This window comes from Colobus angolensis, unplaced genomic scaffold, assembly GCF_000951035.1.
Source record: "Colobus angolensis palliatus isolate OR3802 unplaced genomic scaffold, Cang.pa_1.0 Scaffold16, whole genome shotgun sequence".
NCBI lineage: Eukaryota > Metazoa > Chordata > Mammalia > Primates > Cercopithecidae > Colobus > Colobus angolensis.
Genome location: NW_012114710.1, coordinates 786,463 through 807,695, shown reverse-complemented (window position 1 = coordinate 807,695; position 21,233 = coordinate 786,463). Strand labels below are relative to the sequence as shown.

Genomic DNA, 21,233 nt, shown 5'->3' with positions numbered 1-21,233 from the left:
GGCAACAGAGCCAGACTCGGTCTCAAAAAAACCAAAAAACCAAAAACCAAAAAACAACTATCACTCAGCATACAGACAAAACCACAAACGGTTCTGGTGCTCCCAAACTATTACTAATTTCCTAAATATAATAACACTTCAAAGCATTTATTTAGCTTATGAGTAGATATTATGTTTACTTCTCCAGTGGTCCAAAGTTACTCCATCATTAGAGAGTTGTGTACTCTTTCAAGTCCAAAAGTTACTGCTCAGATTGAAGTGTTTCTCCCTTCCTTTTTTATGGGTGTGGTGGCGCAGGGGGAGGGTTGTTGGCCACCAGAGGCTACTTTGCCATTGGCACAAAAATTTCATCCCATTAATGACATATTAAATTCTTCGGAGTTAAAAAAGAGTGCCCCTAGCCTGAGAATTATTGGTCCCCTCTAATCCTAAGGTGGACTTCAGCTTTGCCTTCACAGAAGGTCACAGAGGAAGGGGAGAGCCAAGGTTTCGGGGGATACTGAATATAACCTCTTTCCTTAGCCTCGTGATTTCTTCACATTCATTACCCTAAAACTGCTTTTGTTATCCACTACCTTCCACGATCTCTTCTTTGAAATGACTAAATTACTTCTTTCCCCATTTTTAATTAATCCTAAGTCAGATCTGCCAACCAGGAATATTATCTGCATGAGAAAATTAGTTCCACGCCACTGAGATTTAAACACCAGCCAAAAATTTAAAGTCTATATCAGCCCGTTCACAGCCTTACTGTCTATTAATGTATTTTTTCATTAATAAGCTTTTTATTTTTCTGTTCTTTTTCCCCCAATAATTCCACCCAGACTCTAGGAATCTGAGAATCCCAATTTGGAAGCCACAATTCTACAATAGAGCTTCTCAGAAGCAAGGGTTTGGGGTGCCTAAAAATCTGTGTTTTTAAGTGATTTTGATACATCTGGTCAGCTTATAATTTCTTCTATTTGGAAAGCTCCTCTCCATCTTTCAAACACCACTCACTCTTCTACAGACAATTCAAATGTCACTTCTAGCAGATCCTGGTAAAAGGCTTGGGTTTTTAAACTGGACTGTTGGGGTTCTAATCGTGGTTGTGCCCCAACCTTGTTACTTGGGTAACCGTGGACAGGTTACTTAAATCTCTTTAAGCTTAAGTTCTTTATGTGGTAAAATAGGGGTAATAATAACATCTACCTCACATGGTTGTTGTGAGAATTAACTGTTAATACAAATAAAGCAATAAAGATAGAGCTGGCACACAGTAAGTACTCGTTTGCTGTTATTACTTCTATAATTCTCCTACCGCTTCTAAATCACACTGTAGGAGCTCAGATTAGGACTGTTTGCCATCATATAAAGCAATTTCATTTTATTTAATTAATTTATATATTTTTTGAGACGGCGTTTTGCTCTGTTGCCCAGGCTGGAGTGCAGTGGCACGATCTTGGCTCACTGCAAGCTCTGCCTCTCGGGTTCATGCCATTCTCCTGCCTCAGCCTCCTCAGTAGCTGGGACTACAGGCGCCTGCCACTACACCTGGCTAATTTTTTGTGTGTGTGTTGTGTTTTTAGTAGAGACGGGGTTTCACGTGTTAGGCAGGATGGTCTCAAACTCCTGACCTTGTGATCTGCCCAACTCGGCCTCCCAAAGTGCTGGGATTACAGGCGTGAGCCACAGCGCCCGACCAAAGCAATTCTATTTTAAAACCTGTCTTCCACACTCGATTATAAGTTCCACAAGAACAGAGACCATGTCTGCTTGACTTTTGTATCCTCAGTGCCCAGTGTCTAGCACTGATGGATGCTCAGTGATATACTGGAAAAATGACAGACACCAAGGTTAGGAGGGGAGGGGACAATATCATATATTCTTACCATCATCTATGGTCCCTGAATTACCCACCAACCCAGGAAAAAACAAATTGTCATTGCTTTTTTGTTGAAGATTATTTTACAATTGTTCCATGAGTCAAATTCACAAAATTGTAGGCTTCTAACACTTCTATAATGAGTATATTTACATTTGGTAAAATAGGAAAATCCTATATTAGAGACCCATTCCTCGTGAAGTATAATAGGCAAATAAATATAACTGTATGTGAAGGAACTGGACCTAATGCAGTCTAGTTCTGAGAGCTGTATTAAGGTAATATTTCTTTTACCCATCTTTTTTCAAAAACAGGAACACACATGTTCTAGCAAATGGAGTAGAGGGATCACTTAAATAAAAATTCAGTTTGTCATTTATCCAATAAATACTGAGTGGCTATTTGCATAGGAAATAGGAAAAAAGGATTACTTTGATAAAATCCAATCATTCATTTGTTCATCAAATATTAATTGTGTGCCTCCCTTAGTGCCAGGTGTAGTTCTAGGCACTGGGGATTTGGCAGTGTATAAATCAGACAAAGTTTCTGCTTTTAAACAGTCAATATTCAAGATCAATATTCTTGTGAACAGCAGATAATATCACTCACTAGGTAAAGAATACAAGAGTTTGATTAGCTTAGAAAATATAATTACGGCTTGGACATTATGGCAAACTGGAACACTTTTATATTGGGATGGGGATCATTACAATATGGCTTATTGATTCATGGATTTAAATAAACTGTGACTAAAAAGTACATGTAGCAGTGAAAAGACCTTTAAGGAAAGTGATCTATTTCAAAGTTAAGTGGAGAAAAACATGAGAGAGACTACATTCGATTTGTTTTGCCTGATTCTAACAAACAGAACTAGGACTAGGTAGAAACTCCAGGGAAACAGACGAATCACTGATTTCTCCTCAGGAGATGTACATTTGTGCCCTGAAAGTTGTCAACTCTTCCCAGTGTACAGAACCATGCAGCTGGACAGCAGCTCCAAATGAAGCGCAATGGCAGCGCTTACAGAGAGAGCTGTGAGTGGCATTACCTGTGGGAACTTGACAATGATGTGGTGGGGAATGCTCATCACATTGTGCACAAAATCAAATGTCTCGGTAAGTTTCCTTTTATTTGCAGTTAACATCTTCGGGATTCTGGTGATCATATGTTGAATTTCGTTATGTTTAAAACCAAGTTCAAGATGGTAAACCTAAACGAAAGTAAATTTGCTATGAATAATAAGTAGAAATAGTTATTTTGGTACCATGGCAAGGCAGCGCTGATTCTTTTTGTTTTTGAGATGGAGCTCGCTCTGTTGCCCAGGCTTCAGTGCAGTGGCACAATCTCCTGCCTCAGTCTCCCAAGTAACTGGAACTACAGATGAATGCCACCACACCTGACTAGTTCTTGTATTTTTAATAGAGCCAGGGTTTCACCATGTTGGCCAGGCTGATTTTGAACTCCTGACCTCAAGTGATCTACCCGCCTTGGCCTCCTGAAATGCTTATAGGTATGAGCCACCGCGCCTGGCCAAGATTCTTTTTTTGAGACTGTGTCTCGCTCTGTTATCCAGGCTGGAGTACAGTGACACGATCTCAGCTTACTGCAACCTCTGTTTCTTGGATTCAAGTGATTCTCCTGCCTCAGACTTCTAAGTAGCTGGGATTACAGGTGCCCATCACCACGCCTGGCTAATTTTTGTATTTTTAGTAGAGATGAGGTTTCACCACATTAGACAGGCTGGTCTCAAACTCTTGACTTCAAGTGATCTGCCCACCTCGGCTTCCCATGCTAGGGTTACGGGCATGAGCCACCGCGCCTGGCCATGATTCTTCTAAACTTAAAATAACATTTTAAAATTTGGAGACAGCTATGCCAGTGCCTTCAGGGAATTACAGCTTCCGGCTTCTGGGGTCACCAGAATTTCAAACCCCTCTGCTGAGAAAGAGCTACACAGTGATCGTCATGAAGATCACCAATGGGGCAACCATAATTACGAGAGAGAATGAGTGACATGGGAGGGCTGCAGGTCAGAGGCATGGGCCCAACACCAAACAGATCCTTCAGCAGCAGGATCATCAAAATGCTTTTTGAGCTTTTGCTCCCAAGCACACCGACATATATGTTGTCTGAAAAACGACATGTCAACATTCCAAGCAGAGATAAGGAACTAAACAACCAAACATGGGCCAGGTCCTCTACTTGCTTCCATAGCGTCCTGTGTGCGCCCACCAAGTAACTGCCCCCATCACTCTGGATTTGATCCCCCACTAGACTGTAAGCTCCTTGGGAGGAGGAGCTGTCTCCCCAGCATGGCGCTTGGGCAGGAGCTCAATAAAGATTTCTTTAATGACTGAACTGTTCACCTCAGAAAACAGCCCTTACATAATATTTCAAATACTACTACAGCTTTATATACTAACTAGTCAGCTGCTCTTGGCTTCATGTTATTCTCTTGCAGGAAGGACAGTAAAGAGTGTCTGGTACATTCTGTGATAGAATGAGAGTTGGCAACTGGGACAGGTGCAAAGGAGAGCAATGTGTTGCCTGTTACTCTTTTCACAGAAGTCTTTTGGATCCAGCCTCCAAAACCCCCTGAGGCATACACAGACTGTCATGCTGGCCAACAGGAGTAGTTTCATAGACTGGTAACACTGCCCAGGTAACAAAGACATCAGACTCCCACACTGGGCACAGAAGCAGTTTCAGGGTACCACTTATATCCCTATCTATTGCTTTAGGATTGTGGGTATCAATGTCTGCAAGGTGATTTACTCATGTTAATACCTGGTCAACATGAAAATATTAACTGAAACAAACTGCTTGCTAGACATCTGTTAAAGATAATTTCCCATTGCTCTTTTTAGAAATAATATTTTAAAGTCTAGTTTTCTTTTAGATGACAGTAAAATCTATTCTCTTCAGAGGATTTTAACACTTAAAGAAACTGATTTCTCAAAAGCCTAAAGTTGTCCTACCTTCATATTTTCTTTCACGGGTTCCAGACTTCCAGTTAGCAGCCTTGGGAGACGAACTACCAGATCTCTAGTCTGTGGTTGCAAACAAAACAATCTAGTATTACTATATGTGCATCTTTAACTAGTTTGGAAAATTAAGGCATTACTAAGACACAAAGTTAAAACTTAAAATACGACCCAATCAGAAAAATGATAGGAACCCCAGGAATATATAATGTTAGTACTGTTTGGAAAAAAAGAAAACAAAAACTGAAGGAACCAGTTTGATTAAGTATTATAAAATGATGTAGCTCTATGTTTAAACTAGCAGGATAATTCATTTTTGTACAAAAAAATACCAGAAATGTATATGATTCACATGGGCCGGGCATCTGTTAGGAACATGAGATTTATCAGCTACTAAAATGTACCAGACATGGAAATAAACAAATTCTCTCTCCTTTTCTTTACCTTCTTCACACTAAGTTCAAGTTCTTTCTGAAAAAATCCCAATCTGTTATCCAGTCTTTCCACCGAAAAGTTCAGCAAAAATGGTGCTTTTCTGACCATCTGTGCAACATCTGCTTTACTGAAATTTTTTGAATGCAGATAAGCCACCCTAGAGAAACATAAATACATACGCATGTGATAAACATTTACATTCTTTTTTTTTTGAGACACAGTCTCATGCTGCTTTCCAAAATAATAGCTATTTTTAAAAAGGCTCCCACATCCTAAATTACTGACTAAATAAAAGCATTCTGTAACAATGGCAAAAATGGCAAAAACATGTTTAAAACAAAACAAGCATTCACCCAACTCTAGATGGTTTCCATTTATACTTAAAAACAGAAAATAATTCTGAAATCCACTAATAGGTATTAGTTGTGGTTTTGGCCATTACTTTCAATAGCAAAAACATGATTACTTTTGTATCAACCTTTAGATTCTCTTTTCAATTAATCTGGTTTATTACTTGGTAAGAAAGAATGAAATAGCTTCTGCTTAAGTTTTTTTTATTTTTTGGATAAGAACAGAAAAACACAAATTAAGAAAATAACACAAATTAAGAAAATTAAGGAAATAACGGTTACAACTGAGAGAAGCATTTTTTAGGTTAGTATATTTACTGAGCCCCTCCCTTCCCCTCTTCTATTCTTTTCTTTTCAGGAAGAGTCTCACTCTGTTGCCCAGGCTGGAGTGCAGTGGCATGATCTTGGCTCAATGCAACCTCCACCTCCCAGGTTCAAGTGACTCTCTTGCTTCAGCCTCCCAAGTAGCTGGGATTACAGGCATGCACCAGTAGACCCAGCTGATTTTTGTATTTTTAGTAGAGACGGGGTTTCACCACGTTGACCATGCTAGTCTCAAACTCCTAACTTCAAGTGAGCCACCCACCTCGGCTTCCCAGAGTGCTGGGATTACACTTGAGTGACCATGCCTTGCCTGAATATGCATTTTCATAATTTTTACTACGGTCCTTCAATACGTATTTTGTTAACTGAGATATTTTCCTGCTAAGTTTTTGAAAATCAAACTATGTAAGTTAGTAAAATATAGAAACTTTGACTACAAAATCACATTTTTTTTAAAATCTAAGAACATAGTAAAAGATAGTTTTACTAAATGTCTAAAATATATCAGGATATTATTTTGTTTAATTCTAACCAGAAAAAAAAAAAAAACTTGTGAGCCAGGTAAATTTTCCACATTTTACTTGAGGAAACATGGATTCAGGGAAGTTAAATAACTTGTCTGAGATCATCACCTAATTACTGACAAAACTAAGATGTGAACTCAGGCATGCCTACATCTAAAGCCTATGGTATTTTTATACTATATACCAAGACTTATATTACTTTATAATCAAATGACTATTACTCCTTTAAAAATAGTTAAAATATTTATAAATTTAAGTATATAAAAATTTTAAGTGCATGGGAAAATAAAACAAAACAAAACAAAAACACCCCACTATAAATGAAGTCAAAAGACAAGTGACAATCTAGGAAAAATATCTGCAACATGTCTCAGATACAGAACTAATTTTCTTAATATATAAAAGAACGTTTACCAAAAAAGAAAAAAGCCTGGTTAAAAAATAGCAAAGGATATATTACAGAAAAGGAAATGTAGACAGAAATTCAACATATGAAAAGATGCTCCAATCAACATTCCATGTTTCAACATTTGATGCTCCAAACCAACAAATAAAGTATTCTTTTTATGTATACAATGAACTGAAAGCAAAGTGTGATAGCACTGTATTTGTGAGGATAACAGGGAAGCTGGCACTTCTGTACACTGTTGGGGAGAGTATAAACTGGAAAACAACCCCTTGGAAGGATCATCTGGCGATATCTACTGAAGTTACAGATGAACATACCCTTTGACCTAGCATTTCCACTTTTAGAAATATGTCCTACAGAGAGACACCAATATGTGTGATTTTTCAGAAGTATACAAAGTAAGTCACTGCAGCCTTGTCCTAACAGTGGACTGGAAACATACTCCATGCTTATCAACAGGTACTAGGGAGAGCCGCAGCATGGACTGTACTAGAGTTAAAAAGAATAGGCAGCACCAAGAAAAAATAATCTCCAAGATATAGTTAAGATAAGATACTGGGATACAGAATAGTATGTATAAATGCTACCAATTGTTATGTATTTGTATTCATGTGTGTATACATAGATATATGCTTCATAGAACATTCCTAGAAGGTTGAACAAAAAACCCTGATAAGAGTAGCTGTATCCATAGGTGGGTCCTGGAAGGCCAAGGGACAAAGTAGGAGAAAAGGAGGCATTACTTGTTGTTTTTTTGGCAGCAAGGTTTGGCATTTGATTAAAAAATTATCAAAACTATTGTCTACATTGTAATGATTTTTCCAATAAAAAATTAAGATATAAGGTCCACCCAACCAAAAAAAAAAGAGTATTTAAATAATTAAAATGCCAATTATTCATTTGAAAATTCTATAAGGATTTTTTAAATGTAATTTTTTATTGAAAAAATAAGTACATGAAATCAGCTGTTATAGAAATAAGACTGCTGCATATATCAGAACTAGTAACAAAGTTCATTTAAATAAAGGTTCTCACACCCGTGCCTATTCAGTATTTTTTTACTGTATACTCTTTTGAATGTATGTGGTTGCATGACCTATTACAAAATTCTAAGCAATTTTTATAAACGTTCTATAGCTTAATTTGATAGCCAGCCAGGTTTAGGAAATCAATGGACTATGCTACCTATGTGAGAATATTCCTCAATTGTTAGGAGCATGTATGGCTTGAGCAAGTAACTTAAGCTATTAAGCTTAAGTTTCCTTCAAAGAATTAAATGCAGAGACAGTATGTAGTAGTCAGAACCCTGGAGTTTGATTAACTGGAGTTGAAACCACTTATACTAATGGTGTGTAATCTTGGGCAAATTATTTAACCTCTCTGTGACTCCCATGTACAAAGGGGCTATTAACAATAACAGTGCAGCCTGGGAAATGATCCCTACCCTCCTGGTATTCATGCTTTCTTGGAATAAATCTTGAGCAAAAAGGCTGGTTTTTGACTGCAGAGGGAATTAGTGTTTCTGACAGCCAGGAAGACTAGAGCTGGATATGTCAGATGAGTTTCTTAGAATCATTCTCTCTCCCCTCTGTATTGTGATAGCCTATCTTTATTATACCAGAATATCACTCTCATGAAGGAAAAGACTATCTCTGATGTCTAAAGTTTAGGCCAGTGTCTCACATATAGAAGGGCTCAAATGTTCAATTTAATAAATGCGGTTTTTGTTTTGTGTTTTTTTTTTTCCTAATTCCGAGTAAAGACATTAGACTATGATGGTTTAAGGAACCGCAAAGCTCTCTGAAATGTAGTGAGAATCAACATCAGTGTGGAGAACCGTCTGGAGGGTCAAGACTAGAGGCAGACCAATTAGGAGACCGTTGCAGTAATCTTGGTGTGATATGATGGCGAACTGAGGCAAAATAGTCAAAGCAAAGATTCAGAGAAATGTCATGACTGATTTGGGCTATAAGAAAGGAAGAACTGATGGACTTTCATGATTTATTAGATGTAGATGATAAAAGAAGAGAAGGCAAGTTAATACCAGTATTTCTGAGTTGGGCAAAAGGGTGTGAATCTGGGAATACAGACTGGCTTGGGTGACAGGTGGGGGTGATGATGAATTCAAAATGTTAACTTAGGGACAGGGGTTTTGTTCTCTGTGGTATTCCCAATGCCTAGCAGGATTCTTACCTCACGGATCAATATCTCACCGTATTTATTTTCACAAATTCAGTAATTCTTTGAATGTTGAATTAAGTACAGAGATGTTTATAAAAGTGCTCTTTAAAGAAGAAAACAAGGAACAACCAAAATAGCCAGCTTATGGAAATGATTAAGCAAATTACACAGTAATTTGCCACGACAATGTCAAACATCTAACAACAAAAATTGGCCAGACAAAAACTACAAAAGATCTTATCTTTAAGCATACTCTCAGATAAGTTAGCTATTTGTTGATGATTTTATTTTATTTTATTTTATTTTTTTTTGAGACGGCGTCTCTCTGTCGCCCAGGCTGGAGTGCAGTGGCCGGATCTCAGCTCACTGCAAGCTCCGCCTCCCGGGTTCACCCCATTCTCCTGCCTCAGCCTCCCGAGTAGCTGGGACTACAGGCGCCGCTAGATTTTTTTGTATTTTTTTAGTAGAGACAGGGTTTCACCGTGTTAGCCAGGATGGTCTCGATCTCCTGACCTCGTGATCTGCCTGTCTCAGCCTCCCAAAGTGCTGGGATTACAGGCTTGAGCCACCGCGCCCGGCCGATTTTATTTTTTTAAGAAAAAAACTTATTACAGTTTCTAAGGAGAAAGAGTTAATTACTGACTCAGTAATAAGTTGAAAACATAAAAATAATAATGGGGCTGGGCAGGGTAGCTCATGCCTGTAAACTCCCAGCACTTTGGAGGCCAAGATGGGCAGATCCCTTGAGGTCAGGAGTTCAAGACCAGCCTGGCCAACATGGTGAAACCCCATCTCTACTAAAAATACAAAAATTAGCCAGGCATGGTGGCTACCCATAATCACCCAGCTACTTGGGAGGCTGAGGCAGGAGAATCACTTGAACCCGGGAGGCAGAGGTTACAGTGAGCCAAAATTTTGCCACTGAACTCCAGCCTGGGCAACAGGGCGAGACTCCATCTCAAATAATAATAATAATAGGTAGTTGAATAAAAGAACGTTGTAAATAATTTAGATCAAAAAAGGTCTATAACAAAAACTTTCATGTTCATTATCTCAGTAGACTCTTGTGCAGCAGAGACTTAAAGAATAACTTCCACATATATCATATATTTCCTTCGTAACCACTTCTTGGGTTATATGATAATCTTTTTTTTTTTTTTTTTTTTTTTTGAGACGGAGTCTCACTTTGTCGCCCAGACTGGAGTGCGGTGGCCGGATCTCGGCTCACTGCAAGCTCTGCCTCCTGGGTTTACACCATTCTCCTGCCTCAGCCTCCGGAGTAGCTGGGACTACAGGCGCCCGCCACCTCACCCAGCTACTTTTTTGTATGTTTTAGTAGAGACGGGGTTTCACCGTGTTAGCCAGGATGGTCTCGATCTCCTGACCTCGTGATCTGCCCGTCTCAGCCTCCCAAAGTGCTGAGATTACAGGCTTGAGCCACCGCACCTGGCCGATAATCCTTTTAAAAGTCCTACCTGATCTTCAGATTTTCAAGGTCTTCAGAGAAAATTGCATGATTTTTTGTCAGGAATGCTCCCAGTTGGTTATCCTCTATACCCACGTCTTTAAGAAACAGGAGCATCTGCTTAATGTCTTTTTCAAAATCCAGTCTCAAAAGGAGGTTTGCTGCTTCTGTATGTTTTTCTATCTTGGACAAATCCACTCCTATAATAAATTATAAATAGTGTTTGAAGATTACTTCTTAGTTCACCCGTTAAACTCATATACATAAGCACGAGAAATTACTGATGGAGATCAATACCTACCCAACGGAGCACTGAGATAGATCAATAGAAACTTCTATATATTTTTAAACTAAGTTGGTTGCAGAAACAACATAGTATTTATTTTAAAAATCAAGTACAGAGGAAAATAGAGCATTTAGTGCTACATTTCCCCCCAAAACAAATTCGCTAAGTCATATTGGAGTAGGGTCATCATCTTTGTCTAAGGTTTCTTGAATATTGTTTCAGAATGTTTGTCAGTCCCTAATGAACCCCGTAGTAACTGGTAATTCTGCAGGGTAACAAACAATATGAATAAAATGTTACTGTCTCTGAAGATTTTATTATTTCCTTAGTTATAAGCATTATTTTAAAAATATGTTTATGATTCTCATCATAGGGGGAATAAAAATGACCTTGTGCCTTACTCATCATTGTAATCTCTAGGTCTTTAGCACAGAGACAAGTCCCTTGAAGAAACTCAAGAAATGTTTGAGTGAGAACAAGTGAACACATAGCCCTTCAAGTATACAACAAAGCAGAAAATATACAGCCTTAAACCTCCACATTTAAAACTTCTTAATGGCATCCACAATAAAAAAAATAAATCATCATATTCATTATAACTCCAAATATTAGAACCAAATATGATTATAAATCCAAATTTCTTGATATTAAACAGGTACTGATGATAAGATGCCCATGAATAGTGAAGTAGATTAAATACACATAGACACAATGATATGGTTAGGCTGTGTTCCCACCCAAATCTCATCTTGAATTCCCATGTGGCGTGGGAGGGACCTGGTGGGAGGTAACTGAATCATGGGAGAGGTCTTTGCTGTGCTGCTGTGTGATACTGAGTAAGTCTCACAAGACCTGATGGTTTTAAACAGGGGGGTTTCCCAGCACAAGCTCCCTTCTCTTGGCTGCGGCCACATGAGACGTGCGTTTCACCTTCCGCCATAATTGTGAGGCCTCCCCAGCCACGTGGAACTGTAAGTCCATTAAACCTCTTCCTTTTGTAAATTGCCCAGTCTCAGGTATGTCTTTATCAGCAGTGTGAACACAGACTAATACACACACTCACAGAATGAAGATCCAGAATAAACTAAAAAATGTTATTATACAACAACAATGCATTTCAGATCAAACAGATAGACTATTTGTTAAAATGTATGGGACTACTAGCTATATTTTTTGAAAAAAAACATTCTCTTTATATCTTATATGAAATTAATTCTAGATAAAGAATCTAAATATATATTAACTCTACTAGAAAAACACAGAATTAAAAAAAATTAAGTTTACAGAAAAGTATAAAACCTATGTGTAGAAAAAGGTCTGGAAAGCTATTCCACAAATTGGCAATAGTGGTTACTTTTAAGAAGTGGAACTGGGGATGAAGAGAGGGTAAGAGGTCCTTCTCTTATAATATCTGCACTTTTGACAACCAGATGTAATTCTTTTGTAATTTAAAAATAATATTAGTAGAAAAATAAATCCAATTATTAGATGGACAAATAAATAAGACGAAAACCAGTTCCAAAAATCTGTGATAAATGGGAGAACAGATGCTTTAAAAATAACATAAAGGGTTCAGACTTCACATTTAACTCAATATTACAGCTGACATGAACTGAAGTGCCTTGCTCAGCATGAGCTGTCACATCCTGACTGTGCTCGAACAGAAATCCTGAAAAGCTGCTTTTTTAGCAGCAGTAGGAGAGCAGAATCTCATCAGGAATGCACACTGCTCTCAATGCAAATAATTCGGGCTCACTTCATTTCATTAACTTGAAGAAATAGTCCCTGAATGCCCACTATGGACCAGGCACTTCTGTTAGGCACTGGGGTTATAAAAAAAAGAATAGTAAACGATTCTAACCTCTAGGTGACCAGTCTAGTTGGGCTTTACCTCATCAGTTCAGTAATTACGAATATTACCATTGTATTCAGTTATGGTTACACATATTTAGTACATCAATCAGGGTCTAGCAGGCTATACAACGTGCCCTAGAAAGTACAAATGACAAGGACTTTAATGAAGGGACTCTATACAGCGGTGCGAGCAGCCTTAAGAGAACAAACAAGAGCCCTCCCAACATTAAAGAGACAAGGAGGCAAAATGTTACCAGGGCACAGAGGGTGTCTACAGCCTATTAAGGAAGGGCTGCTCAAGAGAGCTGTTGTCATGGAGCGAGCAGGTACAGGACCCAAAGAAGGGAAGGAACATAGGAAAAATATCCCCACCTGGCTCTTCTACCTTCTGTCCTATAGGTGCCTCCTGCTGGCTGAAGCTGCCAAGAAGCCAGCTGGCATAGGAACCCTGGTGCATAGGGGTTTGGCCTCCTGGGACACAGATCAGGCAGAAAATGGGTCTCAGAAGCAAACAGAGAAGCAACTAGGACTTGAGTACTCAAAAATACTGTCTGACCAAGCAAATAAGTCTCCCTTAAGTTACTATTATTTAAGTTACTTCTAACACATGCTGTTGAAGTATCAGCATACAGGTAAAGGAATGGCTGAAACATATTCCAAACCTGTAAGTATACTGTAAATTATTTAAAGGTAAGGACTGGGCCAGGCACGGTGGCTCATGCCTGTTATCCCAGCACTTTGGAAAGCCGAGGTGGGAGGAGAGCTTCAGCCCAAGAGTTTGAGACCAGCCTGGGCAACATAGTGACACTCCCCTCTACAAAAGAAAAAAAAATTAGCCGGGATGGCATGTGCCTAAAGTCCCAGCTACTTGGGGGGCTGAGTGGGAGGATCACTTGAGCCCAGGAGGTCAAGGCTGCAATGAGCCAAGACCATGTCACTGCACTCCAGCCTGGGAGACAGAGCAAGACCCTGTGTCAAAAGAAAAGATAAGACAGGGTCATCCTTTTCCTACCTCTGAATGTACATTTTTAAAATTATATTTATGGAATACAACATGTTTTGACATCTGAATACATAGTGGAATGATTAAATCAAACTAGTTAACATATTCATTACCTCACATACTCATCATTTTTTTTGTGGTGAGAACACTTAAAATCTACTCTCTTAACAATTTTCAAGTATATATTATTATTAACTACCATCATCATGCTGGACAACAGATCTCCAGAACTTATGCCACCTGTCTAATTGAAACTTTGTACCCTTTGCCCAACAACTCCCCATTCCTCTCCACCCCCGCTCCCTCTGCTCCTAAGAGTTCAACTTTTTTAGGTCTCATATATAAGTGAGATCATGTAGCATTAGTCATTCTGTGCTTATTTCACTTAGCATAGCATCCTCCAGGTTCATCCATGTTGTTGCAAATAACAGGATCTCCTTTTTCAAAGCTGACTAGTACTCCAATGTATAAATATACAACATTTTCTTTAACTATTCATCCACTGATGGACACTTAGGCTGATTCACAGAACACTTTATTTGCATCTCTCATGTGGGACTTATCACTTTGCCCTTCATCCTTGCATTAATATTTAGATGTTTCTGAGGACTTGAAGCTTCTTGAGAACAAAGGCCATTCTAAACATATAGGTAACATTTGGGTAACTGGGCACAGAGAGATGAGTATCCAATTATAATGGAGTGTCATTAGTGCTAGGATCAAAGTAAGCAGGAAGTGAAATCAGAGCCTGAAGAGGGTCACTCTGTCTGCAGGGTCAAGAAGACACTTTAGAAGTTACTTGGACTTCAGTGATGTTCTCCAGTTGTTGGAGTTGGCTAAACAAAGGAGGGAAGTGGCAAGCCATGAGCTGAACAGGTAAGCAGAAGCCAAATCAGGACAAGCTTTGATGCCATAGGAAGGTTTTGAAGGATTTTAAGTAGGTCACTGACTTAGATCTGCATTTCAGAAAGAACACTAACACTGTAAAGATATCAGAGCCAATACTGCTGAGGAGAAGACTATCAAGATAGGAGGCTCCTGCAGCCACTCAGTGACAAATGAGGACCTAAACAAGGTAGTGACTAAGGGATGACAGAAGTGGACGGATTTGAAAGAAATAGAGAGGGTAGCATAAATAGGATAAGGTGTTAAATTAAATGTAAAGAGGAAGGGGACAAAAGCAGTAAGAATCAAGGATAGGCTGAGTGCAGTGGCTCATGCCTATAATCTCAGCACTTTGGGAGGCCCAGGTAGGCAGATTGCTTGAGGCCAAGAGTTCAAGATCAGCCTGGCCAATAGGGTGAAACCTCGTCTCTACTAAAAATAAAAAAATAGCCAGGCATGGTGGCACATGCCTGTAATCCCAGCTACTAGGGAGGCTGAGGTGGGAGAATCGCTTGAACCTGGGAGGCAGGTTGCAGTGAGCTGAGATGGCGCCACTGCACTCCAGCCTGGGAGACACAGTGAGACTCCATCTGAAAAAAAAAAAAAATCAAGGATGACTCCCAAAGTTTCTAACAGAGCAAAGGTTTTTCTTTTTCCTCTCCTGTTAAAAATCACCTCCCAAAAATATGAGGAATGAGAAACAAAAAATAAGATCCTTCTCTGAGGAAACGAGATTATATCCCCACATATCTGAAAACAGATGAAGGCATGGCAACAGCCTTATCAGAGAGGAGAAAGACGACACTGAAATGCTTGCAAATGATAATCTGGCAAGTGGTAAGTGATCAGTACCACGAAAAACTCCAAAGTCTCCAAAATTGTAGTCCCTAGAAATCTGAGAGATTAGAGGTGAGGTGCAGACTAAAAACTGGGGGATTCGGTGTGGAGAAATCTGACCTCCCGCAAATCCAGTTCCTCTCAATGCACCAGGAGAAAGGAGATTCATTATCTGGGAAAATCAAGTATGAGAAGTACCAAACCCGGAGAAAATGAGGAAAGCAAAAGTTTGTAATAAAATGCCAGACTAAATAAGATGACTAAATTAAAGTTTGGAGGGAGATCCCCTGGCTCCCTTCAGCTATCCAGATCCAAGTGCAACCTAATGGTCAACGAGCGAAGACAGCTATAGAGTAGGCCTAGAGAGAAACCATCCAAATCAGGAGGACAGTGGCTTCAGGAAGGAGGTCAGGGTAGTGGGACAAGCAGGGAACAATCCACTCTGGAGAAATGGAATACATCATCTGATAGGGTTACCTGGGAAAAACTGTCCTGAGCGGCTATTGGAAGGTATGGAAAAGTTTAACCCCAGAAACAAACAAACAAAACAATTCATCAAATGAAGCACAAGGCAACCATTAATGCCGGAAAAATGAAAAGTTGTACAGGAAGTAAATAATGATAGCATACTTCTTGTTAGGGCAGATAGCAATATTTATAGTCATAATTTAACTACTAATGATTGATCTAAAATTGTAATTTATATTAGGAGAATTGAAAAGAATACAGGAAAAGTACATGTGTACATATAAGAGATCAAATGATGTCTAAAGCTGATGAATCAAATAACAGCACTATAAACAATTATTTTAAAATCAGGAGGTTGAACACAAACAGAAACCATGATACAAGTTAAGTAGATACATCTGGGGAATAGGATGCAAGATCAGCAAGGATGAGGCAGGGAATAGTTTCTCACTGGAAGCCTTTTTATACTATTTGACTTTTGCTTATGTTTGTATACTACTTAGTATAGATTAAATTGTTAATTTAAGAAAGTAAAAAAAGTAATGAAGAGTACATACAAAAAGTACTTGTAGTTTAGTCAAACTTACCTAGAAGAACTAACTTCTGCAGAGTCTCAGAATGATCCACATAGTCTCGAAGTGTGAATGAAGCTGGTGGCAATGGAGGGTCTGCAATAATCTGAATAGCCTCTTCCTCTGAAATTGGCTGCATTGGAGACAATGGAGGCAATTCATCCAGTTCTTTGAAAGAGAGAAACAAATTAGTGCTCTAATATGCACACTTAAAACTATTTCTACAAAGACCGGCTCTTCCCTTGTTTGCTTCTTTCAATGGTTAAATCTCGGGATCATTTTAGAATTAAACAACCAAGACGACCCCAATTTTTCACCTTTTAAGAGGTAAGATTACAACTATTTAGACAGACTAACTACTGTTCCTCCAAGATTAAAAATTTGTTGGTAAATTTCAAAGCACACAATGCCTTTCCTTCACTTAATCAGTAGGTGAGAATGCTAAAGATTACCTAACTTTCAAGCGCATTTTGAAAGAGATTGAGTTTACCATAGCCTGTTAACTTGGCCTAAAGTACACTTATGCCAACAGTCTGAATTGCATGGATTAAAGTAATCATATCCTGAAAGTCTTTGTTTTGACCCAATGCCCTCCCCTTCAAGTTACCCTCAAATACATCTTTAAGAGGGCTTCTATGACTGTTTCTACAACCTGTAGTCCTCTCTACAGGAGATGTGACTCTCTCTAGTACAGCGCTGATTCTGAAGTTGTTTTTGTTTTTTTAAAATCAAATGCAGTATGGAAGACACTTAGAACTACACAATACCTTAAGCTAAGGAATCAGGTCTGTGATCTCTTGTTCTGTTTTTTGCCTCTAATCATTAACTAGCCTTTCTCATCATTTATAGCCAGCATCTCCTCCCTGCCCTCTCCCCAGCTCTTTTTCCTTCATATTCTACTTAACCTTATATTATTTCATTACCAGTGAAATATTCCTAGAATAGGACCCATAGGAAGGAGACGACTGACTAAAAAGCGACATGAGGGCACTTTCTGGAGTAATATAACTGTTTTATTTGTTGATTGCAGTAGTTGTTAGACACTAAATGCATATGTCAAAATTCATAGAACTATATATCCCACAAGATGAATTTTACTTGATATAATTATACCCTAATAAAACTAATTACCACTAGAATAATTTTGTTTTAAGAATCTAAACAACAAAGTATTTAGAAAGCAAATGTTTTATATGTGTAGCTATAAACACAAGTTAGCCCACGAACTTTTTTTCTTAGCCAGTAAAATAAAGGCATGATAGAAGTTCATCAATAGAATCGGTATTATTCTTTTTCTTTCTTGGTACAAAATATTACCTGAAATGGGCTAGCAGAATGTAAACAGGTAGCTTGTTCAAATGGCCAAGGTAGAGAAAGGGAGACTTTTCTGAAAGTTCAGAATTACCTTCTAGAAACAGCTCAGAATCAAAGCTGGGTATCTTTTGTGGCTTCTGTGACTGTTCATCCATGGAAGGAAGCAGACTGCTTTGGGTAGAATTATTCTCTTGACTACTTGAGCTAGTAGACTGGGAACTATTCCATAAGGAGGAAGTCTTGTAAGTCTTAAATCCCCACTGGAGAAAGCAATTGTCAGAGGATATCTGAGGCTGAGCAGAAAAGCCATGTAACAATGTTCTTCCTGGTCTAGTAAAACATTTTGTGAGTTGTGCAGCATTAATGAGGCTCCTCAACTTAGCTGAGTTAAACCACCTGGGTATCTGTTGGGCTGACAAAGCCATTTTTCTTAGTCTACAAAGGAAAGATATAACCATCAAAAGAAGAGAAATTTAATTTACTTAAATGTTTAAAACAGTATTCAAACAACAAAAAAATAAACTGGAAATTATTTTTTTCTAAATGAAAGGTGTTTAAATATAGTGAGTCTAAAATAGTGAGATGTTTCTTATGCACAGGAAAATCTAACAACAAGGCAATCTCAGTTACAAACCAACAGACAGGAACTTCTGAGTGGAAAAATAAAGATATACTTTACAATTTAAAAACAATGCAACATCACTGGTGTAAGAAAAATACTTAAAACAAAAATCTGCAAATGTTCAAATGACAGCAGACCTCACTAATCTGTTAATTTAATAATTTAAAGAGAATAAGCTGATGCAATTAAGTGTTCTTGAAATTTGGTGTGAAGGATGTTTCTGCAGCAGATTGCTGATCAAAGTAACACTGAATTATTCAAATGCATTTTATATTTTATGTATATAAATTTGTCCCAAAATGAAAAAACAGAAATCTACTGTGTCCTAAATGAATCATCAAATTATTATTATTGATATATATAACAGTGAAAGCAGTTTCTTGCTTCATTCTCAGGGCTGAACACTGTTGATTACTTCACAGATAAAGCTGTTCTTCCAAAGGGAATTGAACAAAACCAGTTCTGTCAAGTTTTGTTTCACTGTAGGAAGAAAAGAGCCTTCAAAAAGAAAAGGTCAAAACTAGCAAACAAAACCAAGTAACAGAAATAAATAAGCAATCAGCAATTAATACCTGTATATTTTGACGGAAAAACTAGTTTTCAAAAAGATTTTTATCAGGAAAGGCTAGTGCTATGTTAAACTCCAGGAATATGAAGGGATTTATACTTAGCCAGCTAATAAGAAAGGTAAATTTGATGCATATAATCTTACATTAAATAACATTATCCATATAAAACACAGGATAGAGTCAGGATATAAGAAATGCTCAATAAATGTTAGCCATTATTATTGATTACACAACCAAATACAAATGAATTCTGCTGAATTAATTGCAGCCTACAACTTTATACTTTGTTTTTCTACATAGTGGAATTCGGCTTGTTTTATGCTCTAAATTAGACCAAATACTTGAGGGTCTAATCTCCTCTTGGAGATATGTAGTTTTGGGAAGTTTGCTGAAAGAGATTTTACGAAAGTGAAAGTCTCCTTTCATCCTGCAATTATTTATTATTATTATTATTTATTTATTTATTTCTGAGACGGAGTTTCGCCCTTGTCGCCCAAGCTGGAGTGCAATGGCACCATCTCGGCTTACTGCAACCTCTGCCTCCTGGGTTCAAGCGATTCTCGGCAGCTGCCTCAGCCTCCCGGGTAGCTGGGATTACCCGTGCCCGCCACTATGCCTGGCTACTTTTTTGTATGTTTATAGAGATGGGGTTTCACCACGTTGGCCAGGCTGGCCTCGAACTCCTGATCTCACGTGATCCACCGACCTCGGCTTCCCAAAGTGCTGGGATTACAGGCGTGAGCCACTGCGCTCGGCCCATTTTGCGATGTATTTAGAAAAGAAAGAAGTATTTTTGCGATGATTTTAGAAAAGAAATAAGTATTCACAATAACTTGCTGGGATAGGTGGTTTCTGTTAGATTTTGGTAGGAAATGGGCTTCCAAATGTGCCAAGTTTTCCCTCAAACCTACAACATTCATTCTCTGCACAATAGTCATAAGGGCACTAAATTGGAAGCCAGAAGACCTCGGTTGTGCTACCTTGACAAGGCTGTTTCTGGCAGCAGTGTAACAAAATGTCTAGCCCATGATGTGGGGTGGGTGTTGGGTCAATAACCATTCTTCAAATAATGCTTTTTTAAAAGGCTAAGGGTACAATACGATGATTCTTAAGGCCCCTATCAGCTCTAACAGTTTTTGACGTCTAAGCACGTCATCCTACTTCAAACTTCTGAAATCCCAAATTCATCCTGAAGCCTTTCCACACTCAATACCCCTTAAACATCAGGAAGATTCACTTTCAGATTTCATCCCGTCATTAAAAGATCTTTGTGCATACAACTAATGTTTATCCTTGCATTTTTATTTACAAGTGCACTATCTTCTCCACATTATTTCATTGCTGCCTAAACATCTTAACAATTGATTAATTGTTCATTCACGAGAGCAAGGCTGGGTCTCATCCCTGGATCCACCCTTCCAGGGACTATTCTCCACTCTCCCAGAGCCTTGTACTGCTCTAATGCTTGCGGAATGGAAATAAATCAATGGCAAGTACAGTTAACTCACTGGCTTACACAGTATGCAAAAGCGGGTAGGGGATGTGCAGATGTGTATAAAAGCCCTGTGAGGTGGTAACCGGAAGTCTTCTAACAAGTTCCTTTCATCAGGAAAATTACAGAAAACCCTTAAAGAAACTCTGAAGTCTATTAACAATTCATATATACGGTTCTCAATGGCTGCCTAGTGCTTCGCTAGAAAAAGGCACTGAAATAGGGTTCAAGATTTCTACCTATGAAAGGCTATAAATGAAATCAGGAAAGAAAGGGAGGTATGGGGGTAGCTTCCTCTCAATACTTCCTAGGCCTCTCAATACTTCCTAGGCCTCTCAATACTTCCTAGGGCCTCTCAATACTTCCTAGGGCCTCTCAATACTTCCTAGGCCATTTTAGCCCATTTCAGTTCCCCCAAACTTCCGCAGGAAGGCAGAGCCCCCTCCTGAGGCTTCTCACACCGCGCTAATTAGTCAACATGGTTGAGTTTTCACACCAGCCAGGGAAAAACACAAAACAAAACCAATCACCTTCGACTGGGCTGCGAAAACCTAAAGGCCCTTGAGGCCTTGGGGCGCGGTCTGGACGCGGGTGCGCCGGAACCTGAACTCCTGCCAGGACCGCGATCCTCGCGCTGAAACAGCTCCTGCTTTACCTGTGGCGAGGCCTGCGCCCCGTAGCGGGTGACCCCGGGACCGACCGACTCGCTGGGCCGCACGCCCAGTCCGGCAGCGCCGCACGCCGGCTCCTCAGCCTGCCCTGCCCAGCGCAGCCGCGCTCCCCGGCCCACGTGGG

At 39.0% G+C, this 21,233-nt stretch overlaps 1 protein-coding gene across 2 annotated transcripts in view; it reads right to left on the bottom strand.

Moving 5' to 3' along the window:
- Nucleotides 1-21,200, bottom strand: part of MTERF3 (mitochondrial transcription termination factor 3) — a 23,128-nt gene extending 1,928 nt beyond the window's left edge. For both annotated transcript variants that reach the window (XM_011937000.1, XM_011937001.1), the window contains exons 1-7: nt 21,094-21,200; nt 17,847-18,190; nt 16,457-16,609; nt 10,547-10,736; nt 5,293-5,440; nt 4,843-4,914; nt 2,913-3,074 (exon numbers count right to left, since the gene is read on the bottom strand). In XM_011937000.1, coding sequence (XP_011792390.1) covers nt 2,913-3,074; nt 4,843-4,914; nt 5,293-5,440; nt 10,547-10,736; nt 16,457-16,609; nt 17,847-18,180 — 1,059 coding nt within the window. In that variant the 5' untranslated portion in view covers nt 18,181-18,190; nt 21,094-21,200. The remainder of the gene's footprint in view (nt 1-2,912; nt 3,075-4,842; nt 4,915-5,292; nt 5,441-10,546; nt 10,737-16,456; nt 16,610-17,846; nt 18,191-21,093) is intronic.
- Nucleotides 21,201-21,233: the final 33 nt, after the last annotated feature.